We start from the raw sequence: 14,615 nt of genomic DNA, 5'->3' as shown, positions 1-14,615 counted from the left end.
AGTTTTTTTAGAATACATATTGATTTTGGTCTTGTAGAATGAACTTGAACTTCTGAGTTTATAAACAAAATGTGTTTATTGTCTCAGTTTATTCAGTTTATTAGAATGAATACTGAGAGAATGATCAGCCACTATTTCTATTCTCTTGAGAAGTAATGTACTTTTTAGAAACTATTGGTACAGACAGGAGACTTGGTGTCAGAGGTGTATGAAGAGTGCCTTGTGAGTAATAGGATTGAAATGATAGTGACTTAATGAAATATGTGCCCAGTCATATTTATCTTCTTGTTTACTGGTGTCCCTAGGCATTTTCAGCAAAGTTACGCACTAGACCATGAATTCTAGCTTGCACTGTTGCACAGGGTTATTCTGTCTCAAATGTAAGACTTTACTAAGAAATATCAGTTTTATTATTTGCTTGCTATGCATGGAAATACACCAGCTAGGTGTGCAAGGACAGAAATTCAGTTTAACAGAAGTTCAAATTTTATTTTCTCTTCAGAAACTTACAGTGCTTCTGTAATTGTTTTCCCCTACAAAAAATGTCTTGAATTATGGTGGTTCTAACACTTTCCCAGTGTGGGAGCTAGAAGTATTATACCAACATCATAATTTTGAAGTTTCAAGCTATTTTACACAATCATCCCAAAGCTCAATAACTGATTCATTTTCCTTTACCACTGGGAAGTCTAACAAAGCTATTCATGCACAGCTGGTTCCTAACAACTGCATTCTAGTTTTAGTTGCCATTGCCTTTTCTAAGCAATTAATCAGAATCACTGCAATTATAGATAAGTCTTGGCTTATTTAATAGATTTTTAATAGGTTTTTTTCTGTACTGATTCATTTTACTGAGGAGTCATGAATCAAAGTAAGAGTTTCTGCTTGTGTTGATGTAGCAAATGAGAAATTTTAAATGCTCAAAGCTGCAATGTCATTAATCCTTTTAGAAAAGCATTTCAATTTTTACTTTTCTATTTTCCTTTTGTTTCCTTCCTCCTCATATTTGAAGTTACAAAATAGAAAAATTCAAATAAAAACCCCTGGAATTGTATTTTGTTCTTGGTGAGAGGAATGTAAACTCTGGATTTTATGATGAAGGCGTCCGTGCTGTTAATTTTCTCTGTCACAGGGATCTGATGTGACTCAGGTTGCCCTGATCATATGCAAGGTGCTGTCATCTGGTGCTCTGATCCCAAGTGTCCTGGTTTTGGCTGGGATAGAGTTAATGTTCCTCTTAGCAGCTGGTGCAGTGCTGTGTTTTGGGTTTAGTATGACCATAATGTTGATGACACTCTGATGTTCTGGTTGTTGCTGAGCATGCTCATGCTAAGGCAAGGACATCTCAGTGTCCCATGCTCTGCCAGTGGCCTGGTGCACGAGAGGCTGGGAGGAAGCATGGCCAGGACAGGTGACCCAAACTGGCCAAAAAGACATTCCATACCTTAGGATGTCATGCCCAGCATATAAACTGGGGGAGGCTGCTTAGGTGGGGCCAATCTGTGCTCTGGGATGGGCTGGGCAGCACTCAGCTGTGGGTGGGTAACCGCATTGTGCATCACCTGTCTCTCTTGGGTTTTATTCCCCTGTCTCTTTTTCTTTATCGTTATTATTGTTATTGTTTTTCATATTAATTTTGTTCAACTGTTCTTATTTCAACCCATGTTTTTTACTTTTTTCCAATCTTTTCCCCCACCCCACTGAGAGGAATTGGGTGGTGAGTGAGCAGCTCTGTGGTGTTTTGTTGCCAGCCAGGGGTTAAACCATGACACAGAGTGAGCTCACTGGCCCCCTTAAGGACACAGCTGCAGATAGAGCTGAGTAAAAGTTGACCAGTGGTTTGCATCCAGCAGGAGTCGTGGTTATTGAGATGGTCTGCTCCAGCTGGCACAACATTTAGATGGGATGGACCTGAGAATAGGATTTGGTGCAGGAATCAGGGTTTCTGGCCTGAGGCAGAAAACTCTCAGTATAACTGTACCCAAAGGAATCCAGAACACGGTCCCTAGCTTTTGGAAAGGAAAATGTAGAGCTCATCTAGTCAATAACATTAAAGCATTTAAATTGCAATTAAATGTTGTTTGTCTTAATGAAGCAGTCCTCACAGAGTAAGCACTGAAATTCTCAATTACAGCCTTTGGGGGAAGATATAGAAAAGAATATGCAGTGACATCTCTAAAGGGAGAAACAATCTACCAAATTTAGGAATCTTCTTAGGGAGGTTGGGACTTGAATCTGTCATTAGTGCCAATGCTTTTCACAACCAATAGATAGAAAATACTGACCTGTGAATTTGAAGTTTAACTAAATTGAAGAGTTAACTTTTCATTAAATATTTGTGAAAATTTGTAAAATATTAGAAGTAAAGTATTCTAGAAAAAGAAAAAGCAATTGAGCTTGAGTCTTGTCAGTGGGATCACAGTCATTGGGAAGTGTGTGTGACAAAGCAGCAGACCCCAGAGCAAACCTTTCCTACCAGTGTGTCTGTAATGGCACTGCAGCACAGCACAACAGAGAATCTGGCTATGGCTTCAAAAAAGTATTAATAAGAAAGTCTGTGATAAATGTTTTCAGCTGTTTCTTCCTCAAAAAAAGTCATTAATATCATTCATCTTTTAGAGAGTGCTATCAGAGATAGTTCTTTGTGCTACATCATAACTCCCTTGTATATGTCAGAAAGGAAACAAATTTTCTTTGACAGCTTTCATTTCTAGATGACAAATTACATCCTGTTTTATATAACATACTCAGCCACCTATTGATGTCAGAATGAGAATTGAATTTGGACTCAGATTTTGTTAGACTGCTTTTATAAATGTAAAAATGAGCACCTTGTTACAAGTGGAAGTTTTTTATATCTTTTTGTATTTCATAATACAATGAAATAAATACTTGTAGATAACATTGTGGTACAGTAAAGAGCTAACAACATATTCTGATGATACATTATTTATAAAATTATTTCTTTAAGGACCATATAGAGTTAAGAGTATCAGTTGTGTTATTTCTTCATAATTTCACTGACTGAGAGATGTATTCTAGAAAAAACAGATTTAATCAGAAGTGAAAATTAAATTCTGTGTTATGTAAATGCTTGGATAACACTAGAATCAGGCCGTGTTATTATTTATACCAGATTATTTTTGTTGGTGCTGTGAATTTCTGTTTTTCAGTGGTCTCAGGGAAGAGCCAATTTCCAGCATGACAACTGAGAAAGTGAATACCAGAACATTTTCATATGGGCAGACTCTATGAAGGAGCTAAAGATGTGAAATCAGGAATAATCATGTAGCAAAATCCCTTGTGTAATTACAAACTGCTGGAAGCCATCATAATGTGAAAATATAAACTTGCTGATTGCTAATTATGTGGAAACAATATCAAAGTCAAATCACATAATACTGACAGTACAAAAGATACTCAAGAATAGTAAAAGAATACCTCCAATCTCTCCAATTAAGGAAGAAAATTATACTACAGTGAAAATATTTTGGCATAGGCGATGCAGAACTGGCAAATTAATGTCACAGAGTATTTCTATTTCTGCTAGTCACAAAATACTTGTGCAAAATAGTTTTTAATTTTTTTATCTCCAAGTTCATCAAGGGACTTCCATGTCTATTTAGCATTAGTATGTGATCATCTTATATGTAATGCCATCCATTTATACGGGAATTGTTCTATGCTGGAGCATGTCTTTCTTCCATCCCCTTTTACTCGTCCTTTCTAATAGAAAAGTTTCTAATAGTTATAGTATAAATGTGAATTGACCAGAGAATTTTGTCATTAAGACCTTTTCCTTATTTTTTTAATGTAGCGAAGGGCTTTTCAGTGAATAAATTAGGAGTATAATAAGAATTTGGAATCGGTAATAAAATATATTCATCACAGATTAAATTGTTTGATCTATTTAACTGTTACCCGTGAGTAATGTCTCTGAGACAGGCTACATGGGCAGCATTTCCACTGTGAGTCCCAGGAGGGTTTCCCTGCCTGCAATCCCTGTATGCTCTCAAGTATTTACTTATGAAGCGTGAAAACAGCACCTTCCTCTCCTTTCCCCTGGTCCCCCACGAGGACCAGATGGGACAAACTCACCTTTCCTGTGCAGCTGAAGAACAAGACTGTAGGGCTCACCACTGAGCACACTTCTCTTTCATCAGAGTATAACTTTTCCCTGTTAAAACCCTTCCTTCATTTTTTTAGCTAATGTAATAAATGTAGGTATAACTACTGGCCGTATTTCATAGCATATGAAGACAATCTCTTGACCACAAAAGCGAAATCTGTGAGAATTAGTTTGGACATTTTTAATTATGTCATACAGTTAATTGATAAATTAAACTTTAAAAGAAACTTCAGCAAGAGACTTAGGATAATTTTCCAAATATCCAAAAAAATACTTTGGAATGGTTCATAGTTAATATTATATGGCAAATGAAGCTCAGAACAAAAAAGAAAAGTCTTCAGTGAAGAGCCAGATATTTTTGTTGTTTCAGGACATTGCTGACCAACCTTGCCAATGTGTTGTTAAAACATACCAGCATGAATATTTAGACCTTTCAGAAATGCATTATATCATCTGTGGATAAACAAACTGTGTCGTGTTTTCTGTTATAAACCTTTGCCTGTGGCATTAGAACTGCTTCCAAATGCAATATGGCTCTTTAAATGCAGACATAGTATTTTTTTGTGCTTGCTCCATACCATACCGTTAGTTGTTTCTTATGTATTTTGTGTCAAAAAAGTAATTGAAAGCACATTACCAAGTCTGCTTCCTCTGACTCCAGCCATACCAAATGCATGGTCTGTGCAAGTTTTCTTCTGTATTTAGAGGAGCCAAGCGGTGCTAGAATTCTCTTGTCATATTTTCAAGAACAGTTATTGCTGATTTCTTATGAAATTATTACTTAAAAAATCATCTCTTCAGTGTCTGGGATTTGAAAATTTTCTGCACTTACTAAAAAAAACTTCCTGTGCCTCAGAACACCATCCTTGACACATTGTACCTTAACCACACAGTCCCAACACCATAAAATCTAATATGGGTATTAGAGGACAAGGCATTTTTTAAAGCCTGCTCAGAAATGCTTTCTCTATTAATTCTGACATTAATATGTAATTAGTATGTTAATATGCAATTAGCACTTGCATATTAATCCGTTTAAAGATTAGAACTAAGCAAAGCCGTGCCCACCCCATTGTGAAGCATTCTCCAGATGGTGCATTCAGCAAGGATCTCCTCATGGCATGAGGTAACTCTGCATCAGTTCTGGTCTGCCCAGTCCCAGGGCAGCCCAGTGTTTGGACATTGGAAAAACTCCTGCCTTTTACTTAATTTTCTCTACATTGAAACAGGAAAATTAATTCCTTTTTAGACGTGCTTGGCAAGAAGTAGGTCCCCTATATCTGTCACCAGGCTTTGGTAGCCACTGGCAGCTGTTCCTTCACATAGCTCCCAACACTGTGAGAGTGGCCAAGGGTGTTTAGAAAGGGGGCACAGGCAAGACTTAGGCACTGATTACTTCAGGTGAGGGGATTTGTAATTTCTTTCAGAGTGTCTTCCCATTCTTTGGTAATGGAAAGACATTATGAAGAGGAGTAAGCAAACATGGACCTGGCACTCTATGGGGCAAAAAGAGAAAAACATTTTTTAAGGAATGACTCACACTTTTTCACTAGTCAAGCAAAACACCTATCTGTATCTACTTAAGCTAATTAAGTTTAAAAAATGTTTTAGGGAAAATAAACTTGGCAAAAGCATAACTTTGAAATCATCTGCTCTGACCACATACACTATTATTCTAGACATTTGTACCTTGAAAGAAACAATCTGAAACCTTGAGAATGCATTTGTCTAAAGGAGGAATATATTCTGTTGCCCTTATTTAGGGCTATTTCAAGATCCTTACAGTAGGAGTAAATTTTCTTATCTTTCACAACAGACAGAGGCAGCTTCACTGCTGGTGTCTGGTAGGCAAATTTGTCTCTACTAAAGACTCTGACATTTCATTAATGTACACCAGGTTTGAATATGGCTGAGGTAATGATTTCTGACAAGATCCAGACATATATAGAAAAATGCATGCTGACTCTCATCTCTTTCCAATCTAAAGAGCATTTTTTACTAGTAGTAATCCCAGTGATTTTACAAACAGTTTGAGGAGTTACCTGTTTTTCATCCCCAAAGGAACTTGGTTCCTGTGGTTATAAGTATTACCAAGATGATGTAAGTTCCTAAAATAGGTGCATTTGATTTGAGTTCAAATCTGAAAATATTTAGTGAAAAAATATAATTTTGTAATAAGAGAAAAAAGTTTCTGCATAGCTTTACAAAGTATTCAGCTAATGATTTAATCCACAGTATGTATGTAATACACTCATATGTGTGTGAGTGTATTGGGTTTGTATGACAAGATTTTGATAGCTGGGCTGCTTAAGTGAGATGCTGCCAGAAGATTCCCCCCTTTCTCCCATGTTCAATACCAGATACTCCAAGATGAACATGCTTCTGGACAAAGTTGAGCTCATCACTGGTGATGGTAGTGTCTCTGGGATAGCAGATCTAAGGAGAGGAAAGAAGTTAGTGCACAGGAAGAATTTCAGACATGGTACAAGAGACTGTGTGAGCAACACAACTCTGCACCCAGGTCAGCGGAGAAGGAAGGGGAGGAGGTGTTCCAGGCACCAGAGCAGAGACTCCTCTGCAGCTGGTGAGGAAGACCATGGTATGGCAGTCTGTCCATGGAGGCCCATGGTGGAGCAGAGATCCACCTGCACCCCTGGGTTACTCCACACGGGAACATGTGGATGCATGAAGGATGCTGTGACCCACTGGGAATCCTGCACTGGACCGAGCTCCTGGCAAGACGTGGTCCTGTGGAGAGGGGGGGAGTCCAAGCTGGAGCAGGTTTGCTGGCAGGACTTATGACTCCATGGAGAACCCATGGAGCAGTCTGCTTCTGAGGAACTGCACCCCATGGAAGGGATCCAAGCTGCAGCAGCTCATGAAGAACTGAAGCCCATGGGAAGGAGTCATGTTGTCAAAAGTTGTGGAGAACGTCTCACGTGGGATGAGCCCCACAGTGGAGTAGGGCAAGAGTGCAAGAAGTCCTCCCCCTGAGGAGAAAGGAGTGGCAGAAACAATGTGAGGAACTGTCCACAGCCCCCTACCCATCTCCCTGCACCATGTGGGGGTAGAGACAGAGAATTCAGGAGTGAAAATGAGCCTAGGAAAAAAAAAGGGGTGAAAGAAAGCTGGTTTTAATATTTGATTTTATTTCTGATTTTTCTACTTTGGTTTGATGGGTAATAAATTCATTGCTCCAATTTGAGTCTATTTTGCCCATGATGGTAATTGGTAAATGGTCTCTCCCTGCAAACCTTTCCTTTCATCTTCTCTCTTTCCCCTCTCCAGCTGAGGAGTGGAGTGATAGGGCAGGTTTGCTGGGCACCAGGCATCCAGCCAGCATCAAACCACCAGAGTAACAGGAGGAAAATGCTTATTTTCTTTCCTTTTTTTTTTTTTTTTTTTTAGTGCAGCTCTGGCCCTCTTTGATACATATCTTGCTTCTATTCTATGCCTTTTATATCAACTCTTGTCTGCTGCTCCTCTGTCACCCTTATAAAAGAAAACAATGGGGAAGTAGGGACCAGTGATCAAAGAAAAGTATGACAAAAAAACCTTGATATATACTTCTTTGAAAAGCTATCTGAAAAATACTAAATATTTACTTGTTTTGGGGTGTTTTGGTGAAATTCAGTTTTAAGGATCATATTCCAAAAAATCATATAAAATCTCATAATGGTAACAGAAAGTATCACACAGGATAGGAGTGTATCCTGACAAGGGTTAGTGACACACTGGGGAATGCTAGTGCTTAGTTCACATTGTGTAAACATTTTGTAATGCATCTGTAAGTTTTGTCAGTATTAAAGCATGTAAACCTGATTTTTAGAGAATTAGCAGGGAACATAATGAGAACAGTTTGTTCATGGCTGTGGAATTCAGTTTCATTGTTTGCAGACCTCAGTTGTGCTCCTTGGTTTCTACCTCATGTTCTGTGAATTCTCCACAAATGTTGCTGAATAAATAAGAAGTATCTGTAAACTTGCTTTTCAGTTTCAAGTCAGGTTTTAAAGACCATGTGTTTAGCTATCTGTTGTCTCCTTGTGTACCCAACCAATGCAGAAGTGAAGCTTTATTGGGAAAAGTAAATGTTTGTTTCTGTGCACTAACTATACTTTTGGCATTGAAGGAAAGGCAGGCTGACCCAGCCCTGTCTTACTGGTACAATCCACATGAGTGAGATTGCACAGGCCGTGGATTTATTTTAATGTTTTTAATCTCTATCTACTAAAGATACATAGAATGAAAAATCTTCACAGAGATAGCAAGAAACTAACTCTCTTCCTTTCTTCTCTCTGTAGTTTGTTGCTCAGCCCAACTGCCAGCAGCTGCTCGCATCCCGCTGGTACGACGAGTTCCCTGGATGGCGGAGGCGACACTGGGCAGTGAAGATGTTGACATGTGTTGTGATAGGATTCCTTTTCCCAGTCTTCTCTGTGTGCTACCTGATAGCTCCCAAAAGCCCATTGGGGCTGTTCATCAGAAAGCCATTTATCAAATTTATCTGCCATACAGCATCGTACTTGACTTTTCTGTTCCTGCTGCTGCTTGCCTCTCAGCACATCGACAGGTCAGACCTCAGCATGCAGGGACCCCCTCCAACCATCGTCGAGTGGATGATTTTACCGTGGGTCCTGGGTAAATGTATTACTAAAGAAAATACAGTGAAAAGCATTTTGAGCACTGTGGTTTTGCCAGGCGTTCCTGAGGCAGGATGCAGCAGAGTTCTGTCATGAATTATTAACCTACCAAAGCAGGCAGATGGTGCAGCTTCTCCAGTGCTTAGCAAAAGTAGTTGACAGTGTGGACAAGCAGTAGAGTTTGAAAATCCAGAGTGATAGATTACAGTGAGAAGAAACAAAAGATATTAAGGATTCCTTCCTGTGATTATATAGTGCCCTGAAATATATATATTCTTTTTCTCTCCAGACCAGAAATTGTCCTGGTTCTTGTGTCTATTTTTTAATGTGCTAATCTACTTTTAAAAAGAATGCCTTTACTACAAGAAATATTTTTCATTTAGGGAAATGAGGCATAATTTAATTTCTGTAGTGTTATTACTCACCTTAGTCATCTACAGTATGCTTCTTTCTAAATGACAGATGCACCTATTGCAAATAGTGCTGATCAGCATTTTCAAGTGAGTATTTTCATTAAAATATGCACACAGAATATTTTTTTAGTGCAAGAATTTGTCACTCAATTCAAACCAAATATCCTATGCCAGAAAGAATAGGAAAATCCTGTAGCATTTTTATAATAGAAAAAAAAAAAACTTACCTCTCCATCCTTGCAGTTTACAATGAAAAAATTTGGGGTGGGATTATTGAAAGCCTGCTTTGTGTGGGCCATGTCATCCTTAAAAGTGTTCCTTCCTGTGATCCTAGTATTATCCTAGGTGCGCCCTAACTTTGCCTGTCTACCCTGCTAGATGGTAATTTCTCTCAGTGTGCTGTGGTCTCTCCACTTTTTCTTAGTTTTAGAATCAACACAAGTTGGACCAGGTCAGGGCAATATTTGTCTAAAATAAAATTATAGAAGGAAAGACTCAGCAATCTTGACTGCAAGAATTTAGGTTTGGTATATTCATTAAAATTGTCATCACATACCTGCACAAAGGTATGCAGGTACCTGCACAAAAATTTCTGAAACTTTGGTGGGATTTTGATACCATTGCTTCTCCCAGAGCTTCTCATTAAGGTACTGTGTATCTTGCATTTTTTCCAAACGTGGGTTTCTTTAGAGCAACATCACTGTCAAGGCTTTTGGCCCTATTGATCATATATCATTTACTACACAGTGTTGAATTTGTAATACACTAGTGGGTTGTGCCGGTTATTCTGGAGAACAACAATTCAGTGGCTTTTCCTCTGCATGTACCTTGGAAGAGCTCTGTGGGAAGCACAAGGCAGGTGTACATCTGCTTTTCATTTATAAAAACAAGCATGCAGGACAGAAAAGCCTGTGTATGCTCATTTGTCAGGCACCTGTCAGAAGGTCCTGCCTTCCACAGGTGAACTGCTTTTTGGGATTTTCCCCATGATAGCCCAGCAGTGCTCACCACCAGCCTTCTCTGTGAGGTGTGTTTTCCTTGGCTGGGTAAATATTTTTAATATATTTAAAAAAAGCCAAAATCTGATATTATTGCAAAGAAATTATTCAATCTGTGAGGTTGTCTAGACTGATACTTCTTACAGACAAGTCAGACTAAGTTCTGTAAGCAAGATTCACGTTTAAATATTGAAAGAAAATTTCCACCAGTTAATTTTCCCAGTATCCCACACTGATCTCTAGTGTTTCCAAACTAGCAGTTTCCTGTTCCACTTTCACATTTTCTGTGTTCAACTTTCAGGTTTTAATTGCTGTAGTGCCTTAGCCCAGTCAAATAATGAGGCCTCAGATTCACCCATCATAATTTAAGGCAATTCATTTGGCACCTGATTTCCCCGTACCACTGAAGGAGACACACATCTCCACAGGGCATTCCAGCTCACAGCATGTGATGAACGTCTGTTTCAGCTTTTTTGTTTGTATATTTAGGTCTTTTTCATGTTGTGTTTTTCTGTTTGGTTGCTTTTTGTTGAGGGAGTTGTTTTTGTTCATTTTGTTTTGATGGATTTTTGTTTGGTTGGTTTTTTCAGTTGTGGTGGTTGTTTTTCTAAAGGAATTAATCTCAGCCAAACCCTGTTATTTTCCTATTCACATACATAAAACCTGTAGTCTAGTCATCTTTTTAATAAACTTAGTTTTTTTCTTAAGTTCCTGTCAATAAGCTAAGGTTTGTTTCCAGGCTGCAATTTAGTTTGTCGTCTAATCTCTTCAAACCATAAAATTATGCAGTAACCTTAAAAAGAGTAAATGAAGCACTCTTCAGGGGAGACTATAGCTGAGGTACATACAGATACTTTAGCATTTTCTGGATGTAAACAAAAAAAAAAATTATTTTTTAACTAAAAACTAGTGTGACTCTAGGGTTATAGCTCTTCTCTGGAACCTGCAACATGAGCTGCAGAAAGTACTTTCTTGAGAAAGGATATCCTGCAGCAGCAACTACATATCAAAACTATTAATATTTTAAACAGTATAACTTTTTTTGTTTTTCTTAGTTCAAATAGCTCTGGTTGTAGTTTGCATTTTAATTCAATCTCTCTTAATATTCAGAGAGGAGGAAGAGGTCACTGTTGCAGGTTTGTTGTCAACATGAAATCCAGGACGCAAATATTTCATGCAACTTAAGAAGTTTCAAGACTGTCCATAGTAACCTGAGCTCTCTAGTGAGCAAATAGTAATTAGCATTTGCCAGCTACTATGTAATAGAAGGCTAAATGTGCATAATTAGCACATAATTAAAAGTGTCACTAGAGTAGGAAGCTCAGAGGGAAAACTTGTATTGGGCTACATTTCCATGGAGACTATTGACTTTACATTTTAAAAGTCTCTTGAGGAAACTTCTGCATTAATTTTGTCTTTTTCATGATTAGATGATTACACAAGTGGTGCTCCAGTATGTGGTGATTATCTGTGGAACAGTAAGTCAGTGTTACAAGGCTGTCATAACCTTAAGAAGTAATTGTGGAAAAAATTCTCAGTAAGAAGAGTCAGAATCTCCTGTCTTTGCACTTGAACAAATAAGAAACAGGCTTTGGCTCATAAAGAAAATTAATTGTCATTTTATTACTGGCTGTTGGTTCGCACTACAGAAACATAGGCCTATTTAATATACTTGACAGTCCATCACCATTGGAAAAATGAGCAGGAAAATGAAGAGCATCATCTTGGGAAAAAAACCAAGGAGGAACAGCTTTTTCTATCATCATATTCCCATCAAATTGCTGTGTCCTCTGAGCATGATAGCAGTGATTCAGAGGGGAAATCCAGCAAGACCCTACTTCACCCTCAGTGTGCCTTGACTGCTGCTCATGTAAGGATGATGTTGATCCCTGCACATTTGTCATAGGTGTTATTCTGCCCTAAACCATGGCCTCAAACCTAGCAGTGACTGTACTAAGTGTCCTCACAGTGGGCATTTGCTTCACTAGCAAATGCTACGAAATTCAGGGCAGAAAGGCATCAACTAGAAAAATTTAGAGTTCAGTAGTTGTGGTTAAAAGGCTCCCTGCCAGTTTTTCAGGGTGACTGTAGCAAAGGAAATTTTTTAGGCAATTTCTTTGGATGAGTTTTTTGCTCTTTTATGGTCATATTTAAATGCTCATTTTAATTGCATTGTTCAAAAGCCTGCCTGGAGCAGGAATATAGCCCTACTGTATCTCTTGAACAACATGTTCCCCATGCTTTCTGTCAGAATGGTTTATACTATTGGAGTACATGAATCTATAGAGAATGTGGATGTTTGGGAACTGTGCAAAATTGCAAACATTTGTGGTTAGCAAACTGCTGGTGGGATGTATGGGAATGTACAGTCTTGTCAGTCCTTGACACAGTGTACATTCAAACTGATGGCATAGCAAGACACTTCAAAATAACTGATCATAGAGGGGGCAAGTACAGTGTGCATCATCTTCTAAATTAGGTCAAGAAAGTGTTGCGTAAAAAATTAAACATTTAGTATGAACTGACATATTTGAGAGAGCAGATATAGAGAGTAATATGGCTGGCAAGATGAAACAGCACATAACCAGTAGTGACATATATAGCACAGAGCAGAAAAACAACCCCAGACAAAGCAGGAACACAACTTCTTTTTAAAGAAGGATAATGCACATAATGACCACAAAAGGCTATTAAGTCCAAACTACTGCTAAACACAGGCTAACTGCAAAGACAGGTCACATTGTTCAGGTTCCTGTACAGTCAGAGCTTTAATTTCCCCAGGGTAAGTATTTCACAGTCTCTCTATCACAGTGCCTGTGTCTAACAACTGGTGGACTTTTTTCCTGATACTATTAGCAATATCCCATGCCCCAACATGCAACCATCACTCATCCTTACAATGTACACCTCTAGAACAAGTCTGGCTCCAGCTCTTTGGAGCCAGCAATTTATCAGCGGATGAAAACAGCATTACAGAATCACAGAATATTCTGAGTTGGACGGGACCCACAAGGACCATCTGCTAAGTGAATGGCCTATACAGGGATCAAGCTTACAACCTTGGCAGTATTAGTACCATGCTCTAACATTTTCCTTGGGAAGTACTTTTAATGGTGCCTCTGGCCATGTCATTTTCACTTTTTTACCTGATCTGACCCAGGACCCACTGCACAGTTCTTCACCTCACAAACAGGTATTTACCCATGGGAAAGCCAGAGGTGTGTGTTTGATTTTGCCCATGTTCTCTTGAAATTGTTGTACTCTGTTAATTAATATGCCCCAGAGAGTGGAAGCCCCTGAATTATGCCAGGGTGCCTCTTGTTACCTTCATATACCTTCAGCAGAGATCAGTTCATCAGCCCAGGTGTAAAACAGAAGAGTTTATCAATCCTCACCAATACTCACTGAATTCCCTGGAAGGATTTTCCTTTGCTTCACTGAGCTTTATATCATTAGCTGCTTGTCTCACTTCTTGTATCTGTGAAAAACTCTACATCACATCACATAGCAGAGCAAAGTTGGTTTTGTCAGTTAAATGGTTTCACAGCCCAGCAAAAATATGTTCTCCGAGAAACATGCTAAAAGGCAGTTGTTGATCTTGGCATGCAAAGATTGACCCCGAGGAACCTCTTGCTTCCCATCACTTAATGGTAAGGAACAGAAATAGCACAGAGCAACCAACCTTTTGTGGGAAAGGTAAGGCCAAAGTTAGTAAGGGATCCACAAAACTTTTTGAGCCCAAACATAGTTCAGGATGTTGCCTTTCATATCTCTCTGACAAATTTTGATGTTATTGTTCACAGTGAGAGTTTAACCAAAATTATGATTATAAACCACAAAAGGCAGTGTTTCAGAGATGGCATAAATCTTTGTGAATTTCCACAGTTGCTGGAAATTTTTTTTTGCAGTTGCTCAAGTTTCAGTACAACATAGGAATTTAGACAGGCTGTGTCGAAGTTTTTTTCTTAGAACCTAAAAGAGCTTTGAATGGATTTCAGAGGGAAGTTATTTCTTTGTTGTTTGTTTCTTCTGCATGAGACTGGGATGTGTTCCTTAAGAGTAAAATTACAGCTCTAGGTAGCTATAAAGGATCAAACAGGATAGAGACAAAATGTTTTCTAAGCAGAAGTTGTCTGCCAGCACTAAAACATACTTTGTTTAACCCAAGGCTTCATCCAAAGGAAAGAATTTTTGTAACAGTATTGACCTGCTGCCCTGCTCAAAGTTGCAAGGTTTGCCATCAGTTTTAATTTATGAAAAGAAAAGCAAGTCCACTCTTTTGAAAAGATATTTCAGAATCTAATATCCAAAAATTTCAAGACTGGAAATAGAGCTTCAAAATCAAAATCTATAGATAAAAGTCGAAAATAAAAGCATATCTTATCAGTGTAAATTTATTGTTCTATCTGCACATTTATCATATGCAGTATGTGAT

At 38.4% G+C, this 14,615-nt stretch overlaps 1 protein-coding gene across 6 annotated transcripts in view; it reads left to right on the top strand.

The window, feature by feature from the left end:
• Positions 1 to 14,615, top strand: part of TRPC4 (transient receptor potential cation channel subfamily C member 4) — a 134,220-nt gene that overhangs the window by 88,463 nt on the left and 31,142 nt on the right. For 5 of the 6 annotated variants that reach the window (XM_026790633.2, XM_074535375.1, XM_074535374.1 and 2 more), the window contains one exon: positions 8,431 to 8,767. In XM_026790633.2, coding sequence (XP_026646434.2) covers positions 8,521 to 8,767 — 247 coding nt within the window. In that variant the 5' untranslated portion in view covers positions 8,431 to 8,520. Of the gene's footprint in view, positions 1 to 8,430; positions 8,768 to 14,615 lie in introns of those variants that run through there. The other variant, XM_026790634.2, reaches the window with a different exon arrangement.

Source organism: Zonotrichia albicollis, chromosome 2, assembly GCF_047830755.1.
Source record: "Zonotrichia albicollis isolate bZonAlb1 chromosome 2, bZonAlb1.hap1, whole genome shotgun sequence".
NCBI classification, from domain to species: Eukaryota; Metazoa; Chordata; class Aves; order Passeriformes; family Passerellidae; genus Zonotrichia; species Zonotrichia albicollis.
This window is presented reverse-complemented; position numbering and strand designations above follow the sequence as displayed.